Source organism: Eulemur rufifrons, chromosome 9 (genome assembly GCF_041146395.1).
Source record: "Eulemur rufifrons isolate Redbay chromosome 9, OSU_ERuf_1, whole genome shotgun sequence".
NCBI lineage: Eukaryota > Metazoa > Chordata > Mammalia > Primates > Lemuridae > Eulemur > Eulemur rufifrons.
In genome coordinates this window covers 11,396,826-11,410,704 of record NC_090991.1, presented here as the reverse complement: position 1 = coordinate 11,410,704, position 13,879 = coordinate 11,396,826, and the positions used below count along the sequence as shown (strand labels likewise).

Below are 13,879 nucleotides of genomic sequence, written 5' to 3'. Positions count from 1 at the left end.
AGGCATAATGTGAGTAAAATTGTAAAGAAATGCTTTATTTACCTAAAATGTTAGTATACCGTTAAAATTAATTAGGGAGGAAAATGTACATGGGTATAGCTTCAAAAATTCTGAAGGATATTTCTGGGTATTTAGGTAGGACTTTAAAATTGTGAGGCCTGCTGATTTGTTGGTTTTTTTAAAAAATAAGTCTAAAATTAAGATAAATTGTCTTTTCCTTGGTAGTATTCTATTTGCACAAAATTATGACTACCAGTCAAAATCATGGTCAGACACTGACTCCCAAGTAAGGTGAAGAGGGAGGGAGGCAAACAGAAGGAAAAAGAGAGAAATCTTCCTGAGATAACTGGGTGAGAGGTGGAAAAGAACAGGGAATGAGGTTACAGGATTTGTGTACAGTGTACCTAAGGAGATGCAGATAATTTCATTCACCAGAATTCCTCCTGGGAAAGCACTATATATGTAGGAATATTCTTCTGGGAATGAGGTGTGAGAGATCCCCCCTCTTAAGAATGTGCTCAGGCACAACAGGTCACTAAGTTGCCTTCTAATGTTTGAGTGAGTGGATTAAAGGACTTTTTCTTTTGCTCAGTAGTGGTAGACTTAAGAAGGTGATGAAGCTGGGGACAGGAAATAGGGATGGTTTTGATATCTGGCAAGAGAAAAGGAGCTGAGATCACTGAGCCCTGAGGGGAGAATAAAAACCTTCATTGGCTGTTTGACCAAGAAGGGACTTCTAAAGGAAAAAAAAACCATGTCTAATAGGATGTACAACGTGAACCCTTCTCTACCTCTTACACAGCATCTTCAGTGAAGTGTGTACACTCATGGATGTGTTTGTATAAGTAGATTCTTTTGGAGGAAGCTTGAAGAGGTGCCGAGTTCCCTGTCAGGGCTGGCAAGAGGTAAATGTGGAAATAAAGTATACAAATACAGGAATCAGATGTTAAAGCGATCGGTGACATCCAGGTTTCTTGTGAGAAGGATGTGGTCCGGGTACAATTTCAAGTAGAGCTTGAGCAATGAAAAAAAAAGAATGAGAGAGCACGCTATACTTGTAATCACCCTGAAGGAAGAGGTAAGTCAAAGAACTTCCCCTGCTAAGAGTCTGACTATTAAAGGCAGAGGTACCTGGAAAGATACGGAACCGTGCCATGAACTGTTTATTTGTATAGCCCTGCTCTCAAACCAAGGGTTTGAGCCTGGAAGACACCTATATTGGGGTACAGAATAAACCCACTTTGTGGATTTGGCTGTGACCAGTTATGTTTCCAAGGACATGACTTAAATTTCATTATGTTCTAATCTATGTAGTAATTAGTAATAGAAAATTTGCAAAGGATTTCAAATAAGCTAATAATGAATCTGCCTTTCCACAGCACAGCATTGTGCTTAAGAGCATAGACCAGGGTTGGAGTCTTGGCTCTAGCTCTTACTAGCTGTGTGATTATGGGTAAATTACTTAATATCCTCCTTCTGCCCCTCCTCATCTTTTAAACTGGGGTAAGAATACCCACATCATTGATGGTTGCACAACTCCGTAAATTAAAAATCACTCAACTCAACACTTAAAACAGGCGAATTTATGATATGTAAATTATACCTCAATAAAGCTGTTCAAAAAAAGAATACCCATATCATACAGATGCTGTGAAAACAAAAATGTAAACTGTCTGGCACTGTGCCTGGCATATAGTAAACACACAGTAAATAAATATTAGTGATTAGTGTTAGTGTAACAAAGAAGAGATTAAAGAATAAAGATATGTAAAGTTAAACTTTTATAAAGCAACTAAGGAATTATTGGGCTGGTTGAAACTTCAGAGATAATTTAGCTGAACTCCCTTCATTTTACAAATGAGAACATTAGAGACCAGCAAGCGAAGTGCCTTATTCAAGGTTTAGCTCTAAGACCAGACCCCAGGCCTGCTGGAACCCCCTTAGTGCGATTCCTGCTGCCACCCACTGCCTCAGAAACATGCACACTTGAAAAATGGAGGATGTGTTTCCTTAAAGAAGAAATAACACATAGGAGAACACAGGAAATATAGGCAGAGATGTTGAAGAAAGAATTTCAAGGCCAAGGAGCAAACCAAGAAGAGGCTGTCACATCCTGGCCTATCAGCCAGGGCCTCCAGCAATGGGCTCCACATCATGACAGCTTAAGGGCTTTGGCAAGGCCAGGCCCTGACCAGTCAGATGAACCAGCTCACCACTGTGGCCACATGCCTGATGGAGGTGAAACCACTCTGCTACACAAGATCTGCCAGCAAGTGGCAGGAGCTGGGGCCAAAACTCAATCCAGAATCATTGGGAACAGTCGGTCTGAGCAGCCATGACGTGGGGATAGTGACTAAAGGGCCACTTCTACCCATGCTGAGTAGTCTAGCCTCTATTGTTTATCCCCTGACATTGCCTAATCGGCCCCTCTGGATTCTAAGACCATTGCGCTTACAATCCTATAAGTTGCCTATCAGTTCCTCCTCCATGGCAACCTCTTCAGATGAATAAAGATGCCTAGCAGATGTGAAATGACCCAAGCTTCCTGCTTCATTAATGCTGCCATCTTCTAAGAGAACTTGATAGTACAGCTGGAAGATTTGGAGGGTAATAAAAGCCTACTAAATTATCCCAATGCTAAATAGTAGACAGGAGAATGAGGTGTGTCTTCTGAGTCATGACTGTCTAACATTTCAGGGGATAACATTCAATGAGTCAGCTCTGTCATTTTTAGGAGGTGGTGGAATCCTGTTCCCCCACTTTTCCTAAAGAGTAACAATTTAGGACAGATAGCTGGTACACAGCCCTAATGTTATGTGATCCACTCAGGGAGAAGAAAGGAAGAAAGGAAAGAGGGACAGAGGAGAATTAAGGCCTGAAACAGCTTTTATGATTTAACTCAGTACATTGAAACTTCTCAACGAATAATTCATAAAAGTGCCTCATCCTCTTCTACCAACTCTTTAAATAAAAATCAGTGCAAGGACAGAGGACATTCTGTCCATTCGTTTCATTTGAGAACTTGGGGTGTAGATTATGAACAAATGAGTAAGTCTGACTTTAGCCTTTCCACAAAAAGCCTTCCTATCTTGCAGATCATTCCATACAGTGAACACTTTGATGTCGGAGGAGGTGAGAGCTCCGACTAAAGGTCTTCTGACATTCTTGGCACTCATAAGGCTTCTCTCCAGTGTGAATTCTCTGATGTATGATAAGCTGGGAATGCTGGCTAAATGTTTTATCACATTCATTACATTCATAAGGTTTCTCTCCAATGTGAATTTTCTGGTGGAGAAGCAGCTCGGAATTATCCCAAAAGGTTCTTGCACACTCATTACATTGATGGGGCTTCTCTCCAGTATGAATTCTCTGGTGAACAATAAGGTGAGAGGTCCGCCTGAAAGCCTTTCCACACTCAAAGCACTCATAAGGTTTCTCTCCAGTGTGAATTCTCTCATGTCTAAGAAGTTCTGAGTTCCCTCTAAAGGCCTTCCCACATTCCTTACATACATAGGGCTTCTCACCAGTATGAATTCTAATATGACGAATAATCTCTGAATTCTGGCCAAAAGTTTTCCCACATTCATTACATTCATAGGGTTTGTCCCCTGTATGAATTCTTTGATGCCGGATAAGCTCAGAACTCTGACCAAAGCCTTTCCCACATTCATTACACAGGTATGGTTTTTCTCCAGTGTGAATTTTCTGGTGTCTAATAAGGCCTGAGCTATGCTTGAAGGCTTTGCCACACTCATTGCATTCATGGTATCTTTCTTCAGTATGAATTCTCTGATGCTGAATAAGCTGTGAACTAACCCTAAAGGTCTTCCCACATTCATTACATTCATAAGGTTTCTCCCCAGTATGGATTCTCTGGTGTAGAATAAGGGCTGAATTCTGACTGAAGGCTTTACCACATTCTTCACACTTATAGGGTCTCTCTCCAGTATGAATTCTGTAATGGTGGATAAGATGTGAACTCTGAATGAAGGCCTTCCCACATTCATTACAAGCAAAGGGTTTCTCTCCAGCATGAATTCTCAGGTGCCTTCGAAGGCTTGAATTAGTTCCAAATGTCTTTCCACATTCTTTGCATTCAAAGGGTTTTTCTCCACTATGAACTCTCATATGCTGGATGAGATGTGAGTTCTGATTAAAGGCTTTCCCACATTCTTTACATGTATGAGGCTTTTCTCCCACAGAACTTCTCTGTGTTTTGTTAGGTTCTAAATTCTCTACAAAGTTCTGGCCAGAGGTAGCAAATGTACTAACTCCCTCTGCTATAGTATCTCCCTGATATGTAATCAGATTTGGGCTGGGATTGCAGCCTCTTTTGCTCTCATTATTCTCCTGATCTTTCTCATTTGGAGGTGATTTCTTAAAAATAATCAACCCTGATGCAAAGTCTTTCTCCTGAGGAGACATCTGCCCTATAATCTCTTCTGGGGACTCTCCCAAATGTCCCTCTGATATATCTTCTTCACATCCTGCTCCAAACTCATGACTTTGGTAAACCACTTTTGGAAGTTTCTCTAATATTGACCCATGTGACTCAGATTCTTCAGAAATTTCTTCCTTGGGAATCACCTCCTTGTTCTCAGTACCCATCTCACAATCTGAAATGAGAAAGGGTAAGCATGTGAAGTGGCTATATCGTATTTAAATGAATCTAACGCTAGAGGAGCACAGAGCTTTAACTTAGTTCTGATAGCTCAAAATCAGTCTTAGTATCCAGTGAAACAACAGGATGCTGCTGAAGAGAACACAGATTTTAGATTATGGTGGACAGGCTAAGTGCAAATACTGACTGAAAAGAGTGAGAAAAATTATCAGAGGAAGAGATTTAAAGAGAAAAATAGGAAATGAATGGTAAAGAGATGCTGATAAAAAGTTCCATAATATTAACAGTTGGGTTGAAAACTAAGGTTAGTAAAGAAAAAGTTTAGGAAAAAATGGTGGCCATTTGTGAATTGTATCTAACATTTACTAAATAATTATTTTCCCTACTGATTTAAAATGCCACTTATACCATCATCTAAATTTCCATATATTAATATATCTGGGTCAATTTCTGCATTGCTTTCAGTTCTACTGATCTATGTCTTCTCTAATACCAAACTGTTTGACCAGCTATAGCTTTATTAAAATTTTTAAGATATGTTAGAAAAAATTACCTCTGAATTCTTTTATAGCTATTTCCTGTCTATTCTCATATTTTTCCAAATAAATTTTAGTATAATTTTGTAGTCCAAACTTTTCTTGATGTTTTTATGTCCATTGTATCTCTGTATCTCTTTTCATTTAGTGAAATATATAAAATTTAGTGAAATATATAAAATATAAATTTTATAACTGGTTATTACTTCTATATATAGCAATGCTGTTGATCATTACATATTAACTTTGTAATCAGCTGTTTTACATAATTTTCTTAATACTTTTTTAAAAATTAAAAAAATTTAATTTTAATTTTTTTTTTTTTAATTTCACTTACAGCTGCAATTTTTTTAATTTTTAAAGACAGGGTCTGTGTTGCCCAGGTTGAACTTGAACTCCTGGGGTCAGGTGATCCTCCCATCTCAGCCTCCCCAGAACCTGAGACTACTGGAGCCCATCACCATGTCCAGTTTTCTTAATACTTTTATAAATCTTAAAGAGTACACTTTTTTTTAATTTCTAAAAGACTATAACAAAGATTTTTCTTTTTTTTAATAGAGATAAGGTCTTACTCTGTCACCCAGGCTGGAGTGCAGTGGCTTGCTCATAGCTTACTGTAACCTTGAACTCCTGGGCTCAAGTGATTCTTCTGTCTCAGCCTTCCCACTAGCTAGGACTATAGGCACATACAGGCAGGTGCCACCATGCCTGGCTAATTGTTTAAAATGTTTTTGTAGAAACAGGGTCTCACTATGCTGCCCAGGCTGGTCTCAAACTCCTGGCCTCAAGCAATTCTCCCATCTCGGCCTTCCAAAGTGTTGGGGTTACAGGCATGAGCATGCCTGGCCACGCTGTGGCATAGAATTTTAGTTGTCTACCCCAATATCTATTCTTCCCCATTTCCTCACAACAGAATAATAAATCTACTTACTGTGGCAATGAGCCTAGCTAAAGAAACACGTCCCCAGCTTTCTTTGCCCCTGGCATTGACCATGTAATCAAATTCTGGCCAATGAGACAGTGAGATGTAAATGAAAGCACATGGTGCTAGTGGGAATAATGGATGAGGGGATATAATTTTTCCCTCTCTTCTTCCATGCTGTTCCTGGGACAGGATTTGATAGCTGGAGTACCATCTTGGACCATGAGTATACCAGCATACCCTAGGACTGAAGAACAGAGCTAGAAGAAACCTGGGTCTATGAAGACTGCCATACCAGTCCTGGAATGCCTACCTCTCAACTTCATTTATCTAAGAGAGAAATAAACTTTTGCCTTGATTAAGCCATCATGTTCTGTTCTGTTCTGTTTAGTTCCATGAGGTCAAACCTATTCCTAACTAAGACACCTGCCCTGGAGATTTAGCTGTCCCATCACAGATGTGTGTCCAAATGCTGAGAGAATGAGCCTAACCTCTGTTCGGGTGGTGAGCAACCTGGTGCTAACACTGAAGTGGCCCTTTGCCCAGGGCAGTGTACCACAGCAAGTCTGAGAAAGATAGCCCTCCCATCAGTAAAAGTGTTAATTGTGGAATGTGATTCTCAAGGAGGCGATGGACGGGTATGGAATTTCATCTTTTAGACAATGCAGTCATGGCATGGTTTTTAAACCAAGGAGTGACATGGTCCATGGTCATATTAGTATTTCAGGTAGATGCACACTAGTGGCCATTTAGTGGCTGAACTAGAAAGCAGTAGGCCTGACCATAGGCAGATCAGTTGGGAGGCTGGAGGAGTCATCAAGGCAAGTGGTGATGCACTCTAACTACAGCAACAGGAGCAGTGGGGCTGAAGAGGAGACAGACTGGACAAAGATTTAAGAGGTCAAATTCTGCAAGACTTGGTGTGTGACTGGATACAGATGTAAGGAAGAGGAAGGAGTCAAAAAAAAAAGTGCCCAGATCTCACTTAATTTGAGGGAAATGGTAATAAGATGGAGGATGGCACCACCAAGATTGGGAGTACTGGAGGAGGAGCTGGTTTAGGAGGGAAGATGACCGATGAACTCTGCTTTGAACAAGATGAGTTTCAAGATATCCACAAAGATGTATCAAGCAATCAGTCAAAATATATTAGTCTAAAGTTTAATGTGTCAAGACTAGAGATGCAGACTTGAGAGTACTCAGCATGAGTATAGTGTGAGAACTATCAGAAACTGAAGACAGAAACCTTGGAGTCAAAGCTAACATTCAAAAGTACTCCAGTTATCTTCCATTTTCCCCTCTACATCTTCTTTCCACCCTTCTCACCCTGCTCTCTGCCCCGGAAGGCTAACCTGTATGGAACTCATCAACAGGCCCTCAGGCTTCTAGCTGTGTTCCACCAACGGGAGCCCGAGCAGGAGACCAGAAGCAGGGCGAAGAGGGAAGGCAGTCAGGGTATTTATTCTCCCGGCTCCTTCCTGTGATTTGAGAGATGGTAATTATTCCATTGTCTTACCATCTGGGTTCCAGTAACCTCTACTCCCTCTTGTTTCTTCTGGCCCAGGGCTGATGACTGTTGCCAGCCCCAGGCTCCTCAATACCCTGCTCACATCTACATTATTTATAATTAATCTCATTGTGAATAAATCTGAGTGAGCTGTTTCCTATTCAGACCCTGATAATAAAAGGGTGAGTAGAGGAAGAGAAGTCTGCAAAGAAGAGAAAGAATGGTTAGTGAAGAACGAGAACTTTGTCATAGAAGTCACCAGAACAATGGCAGAGGGAATTAAAAAATATCAAATGAGCTAAGGTGGGAGGATCACTTGAGGCCAGGAGTTCAAGCCCAGCCTGAGCAAGAGTGAAACCCACTTTTTCTAGAAAAAGTAGCCGGGCGTAGTGGCACATGCCTGTAGTCCCAGATATTTGGGAGGTTGTGACAGGAATATCTCTTGAGCCCAGGAGTGAGAGGCTGCAGTGAGCTATGATGATGCCACTGCACTCTAACCTAGGCAACAGAAGAATACTCTGTCTCAAAAAAAAAAAAAAAAAAGGATCCAATGTAGTTGAGAGATCTAGTAGGATAATAATGGGAAATGTCTACTGGGACAATTAAGTGGTCATCATGACCTGTGAGAACAGATTCAGTGGAATTTTAGAAGCAGAAGTTTGCTGCATCTTTCAAAAAAAAAGTGGATGAAAGGAGAAAACCAAGATGGACAGTAACATGAGCTCAGGTCAAGGATTTTCTCTAATGGAAGAGATTTAAAGATGTTTATATTAGAAGGAATGGTATTAGTAGAGAGAGAGGGGTTAAAAGAGAAGAAAAGATTAGATTACTGAAGAAATGAAGACCCTGAGAGGCAGAAGAGACTGGGGTTCACGTGGTAAGGCCAGAGGAAAGTGGTAACTTTGGGGGTGACTCTGTACTGCCCTTTTTCTCTGCCCAGCCTCCAGTCATCTGCAGGATGTTGGTCACTACTACCATCCTACCCTGGGGCCTCTCTAGTCACTCATCAGTGCAGCCCTGGTAATGCCCCCTCCCCTGACACCTGGAAGGAACCTGATCTCCCACAGGAACCCTGGAGTCTTGGAAGCTCTTTGTGCTACCTCTCAAAATGAGCTGGAATCCTTTTCAACTTTCCCCACCTTGGCATCTTCTCTAATTTTCCCATGGAGTAAGGGAGGGAACCCAAAAGCTAGATTTCTCCTTTTTGTTGAAATCTTTGAAAATTATATTAATAGATAATACATACCTATATAATTGTAAGGATCCGCTGTAAAGAATTTAGCTATCTTCTTCATCTGTGGTACCATCTCAGTTGGGAAGCACGGCCTTAAATAAATTTCTCTCTAATACCCAGGCAAAAACAACTTCCACAAGCTGCTACTTCAGTCCCCATCTACTTCCAACCCTGTCTGGCCTTTCTTTTTCATCCTCATGTCTCCTATAGTTGCTTCTTTTACATCATCTAGTTCTTTTCAAAGTCAGCATTTGTAGAACCTACATCTGTACCACACCAAGTGCAAAATAATTTGTTCACCTAGTAAAACAAGATACAATAGAAATTAGGTATGTATCTGTCCCCCACTTCAAAACCTGGTTCAAAGCTCAAATTCAGAAAGTCCCCAACTGTATCTGACCCCACTCGACCATTCTTTTACTTCGCATTCTGCCAGTGACACATATTAATGTCATTTGTTAAATACTGCTTTATAGGTATCTTCTGAAATACAAACCAAAGCCAGTCTCCATTTGGTTGATTTTCCCACACACACATCCATGGCCATACAGTAGGTCTCATCCTCATGTGGAAACACTTCATTTCTCATAGCCTAAATTCAAATGCCAAACACAATTTTCTATCTTTCTGTCTTTCACTTCTTTACTTTTCTAAATCTAAAATTAGATGTTTCTGGAGAGAGGTAAGATGGAGGTGCCACCAAAGGAGAGGGGGTTAACTATTCTTGGTCTTCAGATGGGGGACAACAGGCAGACCTCTACTGGGTCCAGAATAGGATCTGCAACTCTGCAGACCTGGATATGTCTTTTCAATGCACCTTAGGAGAGCAGGCTCAGAAACTCTCATTCACAAAATACTGATGTGTAAACCATGTGCCTATTAATTAACAATGAGAAATAAAACTTCTAAAGGACCACTACCTAGATGAAAATCTACATGGGAAGCCACATAAAACCCTGGAAATTCCTTAGTAGGCCTGTAATCATAGCAGGAAGATATAGTTAGATGAACGATTCTTAAATAATGGTTCTTGGCCTAGAACTAGGCTAGGTGCATAAGAATTAAATTAAAGACATTTGTTAAAAATACTAATTTCCAGGTCCCACCTCAAACCTCTCAGAATCTCGGGGTGGGGGGGCCAAGGGATCTGTATTTTAACAAGCGTCCCAAGCGAATCTGATGCCCAGCCAGGTTTGAAAACCACTGTTACAAATTCTTAATGACAGGAGTTATCCCACTCTTAATGTGGTATATCTTTCTCTACCCAAGGTCTGGCCTATCAGGCAGATCAACGCGTGTCAAACAGCAGGATTACAGATATATTGCCAGTTCTTTGACTTCTTTTTTTCCTATCCTCCATCTAGATCACCCCTCCCATTCCCTAAAGTTCTGAAAGCAGACAGGGCAGAGATACTACAATTGACTAGATACTCTTTTTCTGAATTAAAAACCACCTTTTTGTTATGCTTATCAGACTGACTAGTTACTGTGACTGGACCTGGTGTTGCTCAAATTGCCTAAATCCAAGTTTATAGCAATCTCTTGTGATAGCAAATCACTTAATTCTTTGAACTTATCTGCCAAAAACCACACTGTGATTGTATTAAGAATTATTAAATGATCTATCAGCTAACTGACAGCCTGATTAGGTCTTTTTAAAATTTTGTTGAAAGCAAAGATTGGGACTTGTGTTACAAAAGGCTCAAGAAACTCACTTCTTCAACAAATTGTCCCTTTGTATGGCACTCCAGAGGTTTTTCCACCCCAGAATGATGTACTATACTTAAAATAAGTAAAAATTAAGAAGGGAGTGGTGAGAAATATGTCTTTCTTTATCAAGGAGGAAAAGAGCAATTGTGAAAGAGGAGGTGAGAAAAGAGAAACCTGTAGGCCGCATTCTCAAGCAGTTCAGTCATAGGCAAGGAAATAAACTGAAGTCAGATACCTAGAAATTGATTTCCACTCAACAATCTGCCCATAGACATTACAGAAAGCATGTGTGTACCCCTGTCACATATTCTGTTTGAAGACTACTGCACTACAGCATTCTGGGAAGAAAGCGGACAAGCAAAGCCTCAGAGGCCAGGAAGCACAGGAGGAGTAAGAAAAACAGAGAGAACATTGTGACTTCAGTGTAGAATGTACAAGGTTGAGCTAGATATGGAAGGAGAGAAAATAAACGAGAATGCACTGACATTTTGAGGTAGAGAGTAGGGATGAGCGCTTACTATGTGCTAAGCAATTTATAGATATTACCTTGTTTAACCCTCACAACCTCCTTATGAGACAAGCATGCTGGAGACCAACAGTGTGAGGAGGAGCCAATCATCACGCTCTCCTGACTTTCTCCAGCGATGCTTCTGGCAGCCTGGGAATCCTGGGAGATGTGCGTGGTGGAAGACTGAGGTAGTGAAGGACTCGGAATGTTAGCCAGGACATGGCTGAGATGACTGAGATGGGATGCAAATGAACAGGGCAGGGAAAAGTGGGATGCTAACAGATGGAGGTTACAGAGAGGGTGAAGAATACGGTAAGCACACGGAACCAAGGGAAGGGATCTGGAAATTGGGGTGAGGTTTTATTTTGAAATGTCAAAATTTTAATACATCAAAAATAACATCCTTTTAAACTATTAAAATTTATAAGGAGAAACGGAAACATTTTGTATGTCTTACAATTGCAAGAGGACACAAAGCTTCCAAAGTTATTTTAAGAGGTATTCAAGCAAAATGTGTGCAGTGGCCTCACTCTCTTTGCCAGAAATCTAACCTCATCCAAGAGCTCCAGCAGTACCCCGCAACTGAGTTAACCCAGTCAAATAAATACTATCCCCCTTGCAAGTGACTGATTGAAAAACAGCAAGGATTCAGAAATCCCTCGTTCAGAAATGGACATATGCCTTCATCTGGGTCAATATTTTGAGGAAGTTTTCTGGGAGCTTCTGGGAGCTTTCTGGAGCTTCTTCTGCCATCCTGAGAGAACCACGAGACTTCTATATATTGTTGCCTGGACTTGCTACTGCCATCTCACTACCAGCTTGTGGATGAAGGCAGGTAAAGCTGAGAAAATCAAGGGGAAATGGAGCCCAGAGCCACTGGATGAATTCAGTCCTGAAACAGCTACACCTCTTGACTTCTAATTATGAGAGCTTATTTACTTGCACGTTTTTAAGCCAGCTTGAGTTGGATTCTGTTACTTACAGATAAAAGCTTTTTTTTTTTTTTTTTTTTAAAGATGGGGTCCCACTATATCTAGCTGGTTTCAAACTCCTGGCCTTGATGGATCCTCCCATCTCAGCCTCCTGACTAGCTGTGACCACAGGCTCCAGCCACAGAGCCACCACACCTGGGTAGATAAAAGCATCTTAACTCATGATTTCCCTTAACTTCTAAAAGGCAAAATCCTACAAAATTCTCATTTTCTAGTACAAGGACCACCTCCTCCCCCAAAGTCTTCACTAACATCTGCAGGAAAGAGGTTCTCTGAACCAGCATTTCACTAGCCCTTTTCTCACCTCTTTCTCTATACTATAGTCATCACATCACTTCCTGTTTATTGCTCCCCAAGGCCTATAGAATAAAAACTTCTTCACATGACTCATATGTACTCATGATGAGGCCTGTTTCCCTTCCTTATCTCCTGTCCCACACTCTCCATTAACTGTTGGAAGCTGCAGTCATGCTCAGTGTTCTACAATTCAAACACTTCCTATTCTTTAAAGCTTCTTTCCCTTTGAGTCATTCCCACTTCCTGAAATACTATTGCCCACCTTGTGCATTTAACAAACATCTCAGCTGGAGCATGGGTAGTCCCCTCCATTTTCTTCCCTGACCTCTGGGCCCTAAGACAGATAGATATTCATCTTGTAGCAGTACCCCACTGTATTGTTAGTTCACTGTCATGTCTGTTTTCTTCTCTAGATCGTGAACAAGGATGATGTTCTATTCATCTTGGTATTCCCAGTGCCTAGCGCCATTTTAAATACCTGGCAAATGTTAAGTGAATTTTGTAACTCTCTTATCTACATAATGATCTTCAGTACTGTTGAGGGCTAACTGGGTATTTCATTCACCTTTGTAGCTAAAGACCCTGGGACAGTGTCTAACACATAGTTGGTGTCAATAACTATTTGTAAAAATAAGTTTCTTCTCCCAACCTGGATGATATTTTATTTAAGGCACTGTTATCCACCTTTCCTCTGTCTTCCTTCTGGTACCCATAATCAAGAGGGTTCTATTAACTCTGCGGCTTAAACCTGTCTCCTTTCCATAACTAACCCTCATAAACCAACGTTCTTTCGGCCAGCACAGGGTATAATCTGCCACAGGAGACTTAAGCTTTTGACACTACCGGCCATTTCGTCCCAGCGGTTTACTTAGGGGGTGGAATGTCTGAGAAAAACCACTGCTCCCATCGGTCCCCACGTCTGGACCATAGCGGGTGTCCCTGCTTCTCTCAACCCCACAGTTGACAGGCATTGGACCGGAGGTGGGACGGTCCCTGGCAGTGTCCAGACCCCACACTCCGTGTGCAGGTGGGAACATGAAGGCCCAGGGGGGCCATAAAGTCCAAGGTCACACAGCGAACCCGGGTCATGAACGGGCCTACACGTAGGGTTTCCGCTCGGATCGCGGACTAGGCAGTTGGGAGCCCAGCGCCCTCCTCCCCCTCGCCGTGACGGAATGAGGTCTCACCGCAGACCGCTACCGCCCCACGCTCACTCCGCTCGGGCTCCCGGCGCTGCTAGGCCGCTCGCACAGAACCGGCCAGCTGTTGTCTCGGTGTCACGGGCGACGGGCATCGGCCACTTCCGGTACCCGGCAGCAATCCAGCCAATCAGCGCGCGCAGTACTCCGTAGAAGGAACATGCGGTCAGCGCGCCAACGCCTCCTCGCCTTTTCCAGCTTTGCTTTTCGCCGGCCGTCAACCTAACACAAGCCTCGCCAAGCCGCCGGCTGCCTAGGCGGCTCCCTGGAATGGCCCTGAGTACTGGGCGATGCCCACTTCAGCTCCAGGATCATTGACGAGCTGGGTCCTCCAGGTTTCCTAGAACGGCTCC

The 13,879-nt window shown here is 42.0% G+C and overlaps 1 protein-coding gene across 2 annotated transcripts; it reads right to left on the bottom strand.

Moving 5' to 3' along the window:
- Window positions 1–90: 90 nt before the first annotated feature.
- On the bottom strand, window positions 91–13,590 carry ZFP3 (ZFP3 zinc finger protein). 2 transcript variants are annotated; one of them, XM_069483414.1, is made up of 4 exons: window positions 13,515–13,590; window positions 8,833–9,120; window positions 7,432–7,557; window positions 91–4,616 (listed from the first exon to the last, which is right to left on the bottom strand). In XM_069483414.1, the coding sequence occupies exon 4, from the start codon at window positions 4,606–4,608 to the stop codon at window positions 3,097–3,099; it is 1,512 nt and encodes a 503-aa protein (XP_069339515.1). In that variant the 5' UTR covers window positions 4,609–4,616; window positions 7,432–7,557; window positions 8,833–9,120; window positions 13,515–13,590; the 3' UTR covers window positions 91–3,096. The 2 variants fall into 2 exon arrangements, with proteins under 2 accessions (XP_069339515.1, XP_069339516.1); XM_069483415.1 differs by lacking the exon at window positions 13,515–13,590 and having other exon boundaries at window positions 8,833–9,432.
- Window positions 13,591–13,879: the final 289 nt, after the last annotated feature.

Coding starts and splice junctions, on each gene's coding strand:
- ZFP3 (XM_069483414.1), bottom strand. CDS start 4,608: ATGGGTACTGAGAACAAGGAGGTGATTCCCAAGGAAGAAATTTCTGAA.